This window comes from Podarcis raffonei, chromosome 13 (genome assembly GCF_027172205.1).
Source record: "Podarcis raffonei isolate rPodRaf1 chromosome 13, rPodRaf1.pri, whole genome shotgun sequence".
Taxonomy (NCBI): domain Eukaryota; kingdom Metazoa; phylum Chordata; class Lepidosauria; order Squamata; family Lacertidae; genus Podarcis; species Podarcis raffonei.
Window position 1 is genome coordinate 54213621 of NC_070614.1, and position 12909 is coordinate 54226529.

The 12909-nt window shown below is 47.7% G+C and overlaps 1 protein-coding gene across 1 annotated transcript in view; it reads right to left on the minus strand.

Moving 5' to 3' along the window:
- Positions 1 to 12909, minus strand: part of SRRT (serrate, RNA effector molecule) — a 36937-nt gene that overhangs the window by 4183 nt on the left and 19845 nt on the right. Inside the window, 8 exon segments of the mRNA XM_053363228.1 lie at positions 384 to 577; positions 2234 to 2387; positions 4688 to 4856; positions 5754 to 5780; positions 5782 to 5939; positions 7883 to 7961; positions 8968 to 9029; positions 10224 to 10423. Of these exon segments, the coding sequence (XP_053219203.1) occupies positions 384 to 577; positions 2234 to 2387; positions 4688 to 4856; positions 5754 to 5780; positions 5782 to 5939; positions 7883 to 7961; positions 8968 to 9029; positions 10224 to 10423 (1043 nt within the window).

A 12909-nucleotide genomic window follows, 5' to 3' on the forward strand; every position in this document is an offset into this window, starting at 1 on the left:
GAATTGATTTTAGAATGCTGTGTTACCTTTATTGTTAGCCGCTCTGAGGCCGGCTTCGGCTGGGGAGGGCGGGATATAAATATAATTTTATTATTATGATTATCAATAACCTCCTTAAATTCTGGCTCCCAGAACTGGACACAGGACTCCAGGTGTGGTCTAACCAAGGCAGAATACAGCAGCACTATGACTTCCCTTGATTGGGACGCTAGACTTCTGTTGATGCAGCCTGGAAGAGCACGAGCCTTTTTTGCTGCTGCATCATGCCGCAGGCTCGTGTTAAGCTGGGGGTCTGGAGAGGGAGGAGAGGGGCGTTTGTGCACGTGCATCAGGGAGCGTGGCCTTCCCCTTGGTCAGACCTGAAGCTGGGAAACGGGGCTCACCTTGAACTTCTTCCCACTGAGGGGGCACAGCCACTTGTCCTTCCCCAACTCCTGGGTGTTGGCCGTGACGAACTTTTCCACCTCCTGCTCGGGGTCCTTCTTGCCCATCTTCTGGGCCTCCTCCTCCGAGAGGAACTCCCGGGCGCTGAACAATGGGGTCAGTTTCTCCTCAAAGGTCTTCTGCCAGTCAGACACTGCAAAGGGAGGGCAAAGTCAGCTCATGGGGCCTCTGAGGAAGCTGCATGTTGGGAGATTTCATAGAATCCTAGAGTTGGAAGAGACCACAAGGGCCATGGAGTCCAACCCCCTGCCAAGCAGGAAACACCATCAGAGCACTCCTGACATATGGTTGTCAAGCCTCTGCTTAAAGACCTCCAAAGAAGGAGACTCCACCACTCTCCTTGGCAGCAAATTCCACTGTCAAACAGCTCTTACTGTCAGGAAGTTCTTCCTAATGTTTAGGTGGAATCTTCTTTCTTGTAGTTTGGATCCATTGCTCCGTGTCCGCTTCTCTGGAGCAGCAGAAAACAACCTTTCTCCCTCCTCTATGTGACATCCTTTTATATATTTGAACATGGCTATCATATCACCCCTTAACCTCCTCTTCTCCAGGCTAAACATGCCCAGCTCCCTTAGCCGTTCCTCATAAGGCATCGTTTCCAGGCCTTTGACCATTTTGGGGCAGACAGAAGAGTTTCCCTTGGGGGCAACTGGTTGGCCACCGTGAGAACAAGGATGTCGAATTAGATGGGCCATTTGAAAGGCAACTCTTATAGTATTGAAGTGAGCTGAGGAGCCAGGAATTCTGGGTCACCCAAATGACCCTCTTTCTTCCCAAAAGCAGAGATGGTTATCCTCACCAAGGTCCTGCAGTGTATGTAACCCGAGGTACCACTGTATTATCATAAGGGAGCTGTGCCTGGAGGAAGAACTGTGAGGGGAGAGACTTCATCAGGCTAGCCTCCTTCCACCTGCCTTGCCCCATCCTCCAGTCACTGCTTCTCAATTTGTATCGTATTATTTTATGCTCCGTGGCTTGCTTTTGTTTTATTGATTGTAGTTTAGAAATTATTTACAGTGGTAAATACAGACGCTTCAGGTTACAGACGCTTCAGGTTACAGACTCCGCTAACCCAGAAATAGTACCTCAGGTTAAGAACATTGCTTCAGGGTGAGAACAGAAATTGTGTGGCGACAGCGGGAGGTCCCATTAGCTAAAGTGGTGCTTCAGGTTAAGAACAGTTTCAGGTTAAGTACGGACCTCCAGAACGAATTAAGTTCTTAACCCGAGGTACCACTGTATTGTAATTATTAAGAGTGGATCTCTGTTTAATTTTTGTATGCTGATATTATTATTCCATACTATTCTAACAATTGTTGAATGTTACTTTATTTGATGTAGGTTGCTTATTTTAAAGTTATGTTTTATTAGCACATTTTTGAATTGTGTTCGATTGTTATAAAGTGTACGTTCTTTGTTTCTTCAGCTTGTAAACCGCCTTGGGGTATTGTAAGATAGAAAGGCGGTACAGTGGTGCCTCGCAAAACGAAATTAATTTGTTCTGCGAGTTTCTTCGTCTTGCGGATTTATCGTCTTGCGAAGCACGGCTATTAACGGTACTTAGCGGCTTTAAGAAAAAGGAAACAAACTCGCAAGAACTTGCAAGACATTTTCGTCTTGCGAAGCAAGCCCATAGGGAACTTCGTCTTGCGAAGCGACTCAAAAAACGGAAAACTCTTTCGTCTTATGAGTTTTTCGTCTTGCGAGGTACCACTGTACACAAATTAAAAGTGATGATTATGATTCGCTCTCTCTCTCTCTCTCTCACTCACACACACACGCCGCCTACCTTCTCCATGGGTGACCCGGTTGGGGGGGATGGGCCCCCGAACGTGGATGATCCCGCAGCGGTTGGGCATCTCGTCCTCATTGACGTACTCCGAATTGTTGTAGTAGTCAACCGAGTGGACGATGCGCAGGTACAGAAGTAGCTTGTCCAACACCTGGAGGGAAGGAAGGAAGGAGGTTGGCCCTGGGTGGGTGGGGGGTCCGCAAGGGAAGCCCACCATGGATGGAGGGGGAGGCCGAGCAGCCTCTGGAGTTAATGGATCTCTGGAACTGTTATTATTAAATTGCAACCAAGGATCACAGGACAGCTTAAAGCACAAAAATACAAAGATGCATAAGGTAAAGGTAAAGGTACCCCTGCCCGTACGGGCCAGTCTTGCCAGACTCTAGGGTTGTGCGCCCATCTCACTCAAGAGGCCGGGATCCAGCGCTGTCCGGAGACACTTCCGGGTCACGTGGCCAGCGTGACAAAGCTGCATCTGGCGAGCCAGCGCAGCACACGGAACGCCGTTTACCTTCCCGCTGGTAAGCGGTCCCTATTTATCTACTTGCACCCGGGGGTGCTTTCGAACTGCTAGGTTGGCAGGCGCTGGGACCGAGCAGCGGGAGCGCACCCCGTCATTGCGGGGATTCGAACCGCCGACCTTTCGATCGGCAAGCCCTAGGCGCTGAGGCTTTTACCCACAGCGCCACCCGCGTCCCACACAAAGATGCATAACATTCTAACAAACCAACCATTATCTCCCTTTCCCAGTTTAAAAATCCATAGACTGTTTTAACCATATTTGCACAGCAGTTTCTAATGTTGTGAGTGTCCTCTATTTCAGAGGCTTCTATTCTGCAGCCTCTTATAGTTGTTTTAACTGCGAGTCTTTTAGTTCTTATGCTCTTACAGTTGTTTTAACTGCGTGTTTTTGTTTGTTTTTAGTTCTCATCCGTTTTAATTATCAGTTTTTATCCATCCATTATCTGTGTTTAATTTTGTATTTTATTCAGATGTTTTATCCTATGCTTGTTTCTTTGTCCTTATTTGCTCTAACAATTATCAGTTAAAAAAATCCTAACTATCTTATTTATATGTTTTTTGGGTTTTTATATCCTGGTCTGTGACCGTAATAAAGTTCATTCATCCATTCATAGACTGTTTAATTTGCCAAAGGCCTGGGAGAAGAAGAAAGTTTCCATCTGTAGTGAAAGCGCCAGGCGAGCCTTGCTGGGGAGGGCATCCCATGTTGCCCCCCTCCGGACCTCTCTTGGAGGAGGCACACAAAGAAGGACCTCAGATGAACGTGGTCCTTGAGGCAGTGCAGTCCTGAGCTGTTTAAGGCTTTATAGGTCACAACCAGCACGTTGAACTGGGGCCGGAAAACACTGATCGGCAGCCAGGGCGGTCGGGCCAGGATCGTTGTCATGTGCTAAGACCGTCTTGTCCCACTGAGCAACCCGGCTGTCAAATTCTGCACCAGCCGAAGTTTCCGAACAGTCTTGGGGGCAGCCCCACATATAATGTGCTGCCGTAATCTAACCTAGAGGAGTTATGGGCTTTGTGTTGTGGGGCTGTTGCTCTGGACTCAATCTCCTGTGGCGTCTCTGCAGGAATTTCTCTGCCTGAAGCTCTGGGGAGCTGCTGCCAGTCAGTGTACAGTCAGGACGGGCCCTGATGGTCTGACTTGGTAGAAGGCAGCTTCCTAGGTCCCCAGCTTTGTAGGGGTGCAGATATCTAGAGTGTGGGGGTCAGGTGGGATTGCTATGAGAAATTATGAAATATGGAACAAGGCATTGTGCCGCCGATGAAAGCATTGCGTTGACTGGGCTTGATTCACTGACAATAGTTTCTGATCAAATCCCACAGGCCTCTCCACCTCTGCCATTTGCTTTCTCTACACCTGACAGGCACGTATAAGCATTCTGAAACACAGACTGGGTATCCTGAGCCATAAAGATAGTCTGTAACTTTGATGTAGTTTGTTAATCTTTAGATAGATCTTAAGGGCCAGGAAGAGAGTTCACAAGGAGATGGTAAATACTGCCATCCTGTTTAGGACCTCCGGGAGTTTTGCTGAATGCATTCCTCCTTTTATTCCTGTTTTATTTACTCTGAACTACATATGCATGCTCAAGTAGGAAATAGTTTCTTTGTAGTTAACAGGATTTCTTCTGATCTGACTTTGTCCCACGTGGGGGTTTTGAAATGCTCAGAGGATATCTGATTGGTTCTTATGAACACTGTGTAAAAAGTTCTTTTGTGAATAAAACGACCTGGGCCGAGGGGTGGACAGGAATTATTATTGGCACCTCCTCCCAGAGTCTTGCTGGTCAAGCCTCATGTGTATTCTATTAATCAGAGTCCAATCCTTCCTTGTTTTGGGAATGATACATAGCTTCACAAATACTAAAGTTCTAGTCCTCCAGCCTCCCCCATCCTCAAACCGAGCCGCTCTCACACAAGAGTCACCTTGACGAGCTTCTCGTCCCTCTCCACATTGAGCTCAGCGGGGTTCCCTTCCTTGGGGGGCTCTTCGGAGGGCTCCCCGCTTTTGCCCAGCAGCTCCTCCTCCTCAGCGCTGACCTCTTCTATCAGGTAGTCCGTGATGTTCTTCAGGATGGGGTTCTGGGAAGGCAAGCTCTGGGGTGGCAGAGAGAGAGAGAGAGCGAGAGCGAGAGAGACCGCTGTGAGCTTTGCTCCCGAGAGTAAGTGCCTCTCTAAAAGACAGAAGGCCAAGCCTTCCTTCCGACGGCTATGGGTCCAACTTCCCTGGCTTAATTCTGGCCCATGTAGGACCAGTCTGGAAAGTTAGCCTTGGTGAAGACTAGACGTTTTCATCCCCAAAAAAGTTTTTGATTTGAGTTTCCATTGAAATGAGGCTGTATTTTAATATTTTAATGTTGTATTTTAATCTTGTTTTTAAGTTGTATTTCTATTAATTTGTTTTTATATCGGGTGTTAGCTGCCCTGAGCCCGGTCTTGGCTGGGGAGGGCGCAGTATAAATACTAATAATACCAATAATAATAATAATAATAATAATAATAATAATAATGATGATGATGATGATGATGATGTTAAAAACCAACAACCCATCCGCTTGAGCCACTGTGTTTCTCTATGGGCAGACTTTCCCTGAGCTGGTGCCCCGCCAGCTGCTTTGGACTACAACTCCCATCAGCCATGCTAGCTGAGGCTCATGGGAATTGTAGTCCAAAGCAGCGGAACACCAGCTCAAGGAAAGTGCAATAAGAACATAGGCGACTTCCTGCATCATACGTAGACATTCAGCTGAGAACTGGCTTGCGAGGGGAGCCCTTTTCATGGAGTCACAGAGTTGGAAGGGACCCCTGGGGGTCATCTAGTCCAACCCCCGGCAAGGCAGGCAGCGCAGCTAAATTTCTGGTTTTCACGTACAGCAGGCTCGATCCACTTGGCCATCTGATGAGGCACAGAGAAATCCAAAGGGCAGAAAAACCCAAGGGGCGCGAGCGCCTCCCAGACGGTCCCCACCCCAGGCCCCAAACTGACCGAGACTTCGGAGGCAGGGCGGGCCTCCCCGGCCCCCCACAGTTGGGTGCGGTCATCCATCGTCTGGATCAGCTTGGCCGCCAACTTGATGTCGTTGCGCAGGATCTGCTTGTGCTGCGTGATGCCGTTGACGTTTCTGACGCGCCGGGTCAGGTCGCGGTTGACGCCGGGGCTCAGCTCGCATTCCCGCAGCTGGGGAGAGGGCGGAGGGCAGGGTCAAGGCCAGAACAGCTCCCCAAACCTTGCTGAAACAGGGAGGGACCCCCTCCCCGCTCCTGGCACGCAGCTGTGTCCAGGCATCCAATAATAATAATAATCATAATCATAATAATTTCTTATTTATACCCCGCCCATCTGGCTGGGCTTCCCCAGCCACTCTGGGCGGCTTCCAAAAAAATATGAAAATACTGTGATACATCAAACAATAAAAGCTTCCCTAAACAGGGCTGCCTTCAGATGTCTTCTAAAAATCTGGTAGTTGTTCTTCTCTTTGACATCTGGTGGGAGAGCGTTCCACCGGGAGGGCGCCACCACCAAGAAGGCCCTCTGCCTGGTTCCCTGTAACTTGGCTTCTCATAGTGAGGGAACCGCCAGAAGGCCCTCGGAGCTGGACCTCAGTGTCCAGGCAGAACGATGGTGGTGGAGACGCTCCTTCAGATATACTGGACTGAAGCCGTTTAGGGCTTTAAAGGCCAGCACCAACACTTTGAATTGTACTCAGAAACGTACTGGGAGCCAATGTAGGTCTTTCAAGACCGGAGTGAAGATAGCACGGCACACAGGCACTGTTTATCCTCTCTACCCCAGGGGAGAAAAAACCCTACAGATCGGGAGATACAACGTAAGAGAAGGATGAGGTGGGATTGGTCTCTCGCAGTTCCCAAACCTTTGGGGGCCATCCTCGCCTCTGCTTCACCCCCCCCCCATGCCCCTACAAAAAGCATTATTCAGAAAAATGATTTGCACAGCCTGTTCAGGAAGATAACAACATGATACGGTTCAAAACAGGAAAGATTAACTGCAGAGTTCATTCAAAATCCAGTTAAAACAATTCAGTTCATCAACAAAACGGATGAACTTGATTCCAGGGATACGAGCTTCTCAAAATTTGATTGTCGTTTTGCACCTCCAGTGCCCTCCCCACTGCCCCCTCGCCTCTTAGGTTCCCGCTAGGGCAGCCTTTCTCAACCTGTGGGTCCCCAGATGTTGCTGAACTACAACTCCCATCACCCCTAGCTAGCAGGGCCAGAGTTCAGGGATGATGGGAGTTGCAGTCTGTAGTGGTCAGGTGGGATTGCGATGAGGAATTATGAAATATGGAACAAGCCATTGTGTCCGCGATGAAAGCATGGCGTTGACTGGGTTTGAGTCATTGACAATAATTTCTGATCAAATCCCACAAACCTCTGCATTTCTGGCTATTTTCTCTACTGTTCATTTTCTACGCCTGACAGGCACGTATCAGCATTATAAATACAGGCCAGTTGCTTCATCAGGCATCCTGAGTCATAAAAGATAGTAGGTAGCTTCTTTGATGTGATTTATTAATCTTTAGATATGTCTTAAGGGCCAGGAAGAGTGATCACAAAGAGATGGTAAATTCTACCCTTCCTTCCTTCCTTTATTGCAGTTTATGACCTCTGGGGTTGCTGAATGCATTCTTCCTTTTTAGTTCTGTTCTATTTACCCTGAAGTATGCATGCTTAAATTAGTTTTTGTAGTTTAACTTTGTCCCCACGTGGGGTTTGAAATGCTCAGAAGAAATCTGATTGGTTCTTACGTACACTGTGCAAAAAGTTCTTTCGTGAATAAAACGACCTGGGCCAAGGGGTGGACAGACAGATTATTATACGCAGCCCTCCCAGAGTCTTGCTGGTCAAGCCTCGGTGTGTTTTCGATTAATCAAGTCTAATCCTTCCTTTGCTTTGGGAATGCCACAGCAGAGTTCATTCAAAATCCAGTTAAACCGATTCAGTTCATCAACAAAACAGATGAACTCGATTCCAGGGATACGAGCTTCTCAAAATTTGACGGTCGTTTTGCACCTCCAGTGCCCTCCCCACTGCCCCCTCGCCTCTTAATGTCTCCTAGGGAATCCCCCTGCCTCCTGCCCCCTTTGGGAATCGCCCATTTACCCGAATGTTCTGGAGGTTCCAGCAGATCTCCTTGATGTTGACGCTGCGGTCAAAGGTCACCCAGCCTCTTCGGAAAAACCTGAAAAGGAGAAAGGTGTTCGGCTGCCGGGTTTTTCAAACGCCCTCTGCCCCTCGCAGGCACATAAACACACACAAGCCTGACACACACACACACCCTGCCTTTCCTCCAAGCCAGTTCACAAAGGGCTCTCTCGTTTCAGCCACACAAGGGCTCTGCAAGGTAGACTAGAGGCTGAGATGCAGCAACTGCCTTGCTTTTCTCTGTAGAAAGGACTTCTCGGCTGCCAAATTGCTGGCATGGTAGTTCCGGCCTGACAAAGGAACATTCTGCACTGTTTAAAAGCGGATCTGCAATTGCTTAGCAGAAGAACCTTTTATAAAGAGCAGAAATGAGGAGTTAAATTGTTCACAGCCACTCAGTTAAGGCTTGCGGCTCCGCAGAGACCTGAAAATAGGGGAATTATTCCCCCCACCCTCTAGAGAACAGGAGGTGGACCAGTGGATCTCCCAGGGATGTGAAGCAGATCAGGAAGGATTTCTGACTCCCAACTATTTAACGACGGCACCAACTTAAATGACTCTACCCCCCACAACGCCTTCAGTATGTTGCCAGAATGAAGAAAGCTTGGAGCAGCGGGGAGGATCTGTATTCCTTTTTAATCTCGAAGAGCCTTTCACACCTGGCTGCAGTTAGTGGTTCTAGCAAAAAAACCAAGTTGATGCCACACGCCTGAAGGACTGGAGAAATTCTATTGAGAGGGCTGTCGATGGCTCTTAGCCACAATGGCTCTGCCTCCGCAGCTGGAAGGCAGGAATGCTTCTGGGTTCCAGTTGCTGGAAACCGCAGGAGGCGAGAGTGTTGATCCTGTGTTCGAATCCTGGGAGAGCAGTTGGCTGGCCTAGATGGGCGCCCTTTGGCCCATCCAGCAAGCTCTTCTTACCTTCTTATGCTGTTCTCCAGACAGGGGATCCTACGGAACTATTACTGATATGACACAAACAGACACACGAGCACACGCAAGAAATCTTTGGGTGTGGGTGGGTGTTAGAAAAACGAACGTTACCTCCTTTCCGGCTGGGGTTCTGAAAGAGCCACTCTCATGAAGCCAGGGTACCTTTTGCAAAGCTGAGAGAAGAGGAAGAAGGGAGGGGAGTCAAAAGCTGGAAATTTGGGGGGTGGGTACAAGGTATGTTAAGGCTGAAATAAAAAGTCAAGGTCTTTTATATATATAATAAATGTTCATAAATGCACCAAGCAAAGACGTGCATAAATATATAAACCCCGTGTCTGGAGCAGCACAGGAAAACAGCCCTGATACCATTTTGACTCCCAAACTGACCAAATGATTTCTCTGCAAGGTCAAGGAAAATGGAAAAGCCTCCCCATTGTCTCTTTCCTCACAAATCCTGTCTGAAGGGTATGTCTGTGTATGAATAGGGTGAGCCTGTGACCTCGCAGGTTGACTGATAGGCGGGAGGAAGACTGTCTGGAAAGCTCTGAGCACCACATATATCCAAAAGGGCTGCGGCTCAGCGGCAGGACTGAGAACACACCTAGCCTGGAACCCAGAGAGCCACGGCTGCCAGCCAGTGTCGACATCACTGAGGTAGGTACAATAATATTGTTAATGAACTAGACAAGATTCCCTGTTGGCCTGACTTCCTATGTTCCTTATAAGCCTTCCCAAGCCTGCCCTCTCCCTGGGGGGGGGGGGGCCTCCTAGGGTCTCACAGCCCACCTCAGAGACACCTGCTCTTCCCTGCAGCGCCACTACGATATCTTTATTGTCATTGTCCCATGCAGAACAATGAAATTGAAAAACTACATAAAACTACATAAAACATTCAAAAACCCCTAAAAACTCTGAAACCCCATTTTAAAATACAATATACTATAGGGACTCCTTATGCTGTGTTTAGAACCAGAATTGCATTTGCATAGAAACTGTTTCTCAGGCGGCTAGCCCTAGTCTTTATAACCCTGGACCTTCTTCCAGAAGGCAGAAGCTGAAAGAGATCATTTCCGGGATGCACACTATCCTGCGCTATCTCTGCCGCTTTCTTATGGCACCTTATATTATATTAAGGTGGGAAGAGGGCACCCAATTATTCTCTCCGCAGTCTTCACAACCCTGGACAGCATTGTTTTTTCCCTGGCCGTGCAGCTCCCAAACCAGACACACACAGACCACAAGTTAATACGCTCTCCACAGTGCAATGGTAAAATGCCATCAACAGGTCCTTTGAGAGATTGTTTTTCCGGAGGATTCTCAGAATATATTGAGAGAGGCCAGCGCCACGCCAGCTGGATTCCACTCACCGCCACGATCTCCGCCTGGGAGATGTTGGGGGCGATGTTCCGCACAAAGAGGGAGCAGGTCTTGTGCAGGGGGCGGGGTTTGGGCTCCCCGTCCTTCTCCTTGGCTTTGGGGGGCTCCTCGCCGCCTTCCTTCGCTGGCCCCGCCGTCGCGCCGGCTGCCCCTGCTGCCGCCCCGGCCTTCTCCTCCTTTGGCTTCTTGTCTGCAAAAAAGAGACGGCAAAGAACTCTGAGCAAGGCCTCTGGGGCGGATTTCCTCCGGCTAACCGGCAGCGAGAGAATTGCGAATCCCAAGGCGTCGGAAGAGCAAGTTGACTCTTGTGAGCTGCCGGATTACACATCTCAAGAAAAAAGCACACCCAGAACTCAGGCCAATGTAAATTTCAAGAGTGGTCCCTACTGACAAGTCAATAGTAACAAAAACTAACCCATTCAAAAGTACGTATTCTGACAAGAATTACAAACTCAAGCAGAGTTTACAAACTCTTAACAGAGTGAAAAAGAGAAAATCGTTGTAACAAATTATTGTGTTATACCGTATTTTTTGCTCTATAAGACTCACTTTTTCCCTCCTAAAAAGTAAGGGGAAATGTGTGTGCGTCTTATGGAGCGAGTGCAGGCTGTGCAGCTATCCCAGAAGCCAGAACAGCAAGAGGGATTGCTGCTTTCACTGCGCAGCGATCCCTCTTGATGTTCTGGCTTCTGAGATTCAGAATATTTTTTTTCTTGTTTTCCTCCTCCAAAAACTAGGTGCGTCTTGTGGTCTGGTGCGTCTTATAGAGCGAAAAATACGTATGTATTCTGACAAGAATTACAAACTCAAGCAGAGATTACAAACTCTTAACAGAGTGAAAAAGAGAAAATCTTTGTAACAAGTTATTGTGTTATACATATCTTTATGAGTTTGAGATCTCTGTTAGAGTTTGTTATCTCTACTTGAGTTTGTAATTCTTGTCAGAATTGACTTGTGAGTAGGGACCACTCCCACTTTTGAAACTTACATTGGCCTGAGTTCTTGGTGTGCTTTTTTTCTTGGAATTACACATCTCAGCAAGCAAGCAAGCAAGCAAGCAAGCAAGCAAACCCCTGCATCTCTAGGTCCAAAGAACTGGAGCTTTGGTTTACCAGAGGCCTGGAGGAAGAACTGTGAGGGGAGAGACTCCACCAGGCAAGGCTTCCTTCCACCTGCCTTGCCCCATCCTCCAGTCTCTGCTTCTCATTTTGTATTGTATTATGTTGTGCACTGTGGTTTGCTGTTGTTTTATTGATTGGAGTTTAGAAAGTACTTATTGTAACTCTTGAGTGTATTTCTGTTTAGTTTTGAAATGCTGCTATTTAATATTATTATATATTGTTTTAATGAATGTTGAATGTTATTTTATTTGCATATTGTATATTGTAATATGCATATTGTCTTATTTATATGATGTTAGCTGCTCTGAGCCTGGCTTTGGCTGGGGAGAGCGGGATACATATAAAACTTATTATTATTATTATTATTATTAAAAGAAAAAAACCAGACTCAGGAAAGAAACAGCTCAGGCTACAGAGGCTTTTCTCTGGCTTCAGCAAAGCCACAGAGGCAAAACCCTTCACTCTTTCCTAATTTGGAGACCTCTAAACGTTAAGAAGGTAAGACGGGCCTGCAGGATGAGGCCATCTAGCCTGGCATCCTGTTCTCACAGCGGCCGACCAGACGGCCATAATGTTATGCCAGCAAGTTGGAACTGAGCGCCAGGGCAAACGCCCTTTCGCAATACGGCTTTCCAATCCTTCCTTTCACTGCTCACGCAACTTAAATGTATACCGCACATTTCCGTGTACAAGATGAGTGTTTTTTCTTAGAAAATTATGACAAAGGGGGGGGTATTTATGGGGTTAACCTCTATGCATCCTGCATCTGGGGAGGGGCTTCCTACATCCGGGATCTGAGTTCTTTGTCTGTGTGATACTTTCACTTCTCACGGAGAAGAGTCAGAGACACACGCCATGTCTCCGGTCTCTGATGGGATTGTGTGTTTTATCTGTCCGATGTAAATAAAGCTGTTTAGTATAGAAAGAAACAGCGTACGGACTATTCTCTTAACGTACACATCAAGCACACGCTGCCGCTCTGCTACTGGCTGGGAATTCATAGAATCATAGAGTTGGAAGAGACCACAAGGGCCATGGAGTCCAACCCCCTGCCAAGCAGGAAACACCATCAGAGCACTCCTGACATATGGTTGTCAAGCCTCTGCTTAAAGACCTCCAAAGAAGGAGACTCCACCACTCTCCTTGGCAGCAAATTCCACTGTCAAACAGCTCTTACTGTCAGGAAGTTCTTCCTAATGTTTAGGTGGAATCTTCTTTCTTGTAGTTTGGATCCATTGCTCCGTGTCCGCTTCTCTGGAGCAGCAGAAAACAACCTTTCTCCCTCCTCTATGTGACATCCTTTTATATATTTGAACATGGCTATCATATCACCCCTTAACCTCCTCTTCTCCAGGCTAAACATGCCCAGCTCCCTTAGCCGTTCCTCATAAGGCATCGTTTCCAGGCCTTTGACCATTTTGGTTGCCCTCCTCTGGACACATTCCAGTTTGTCAGTGTCCTTCTTGAACTGTGGTGCCCAGAACTGGACACAGTACTCCAGGTGAGGTCTGACCAGAGCAGAATACAGTGGCACTATTACTTCCCTTGATCTAGA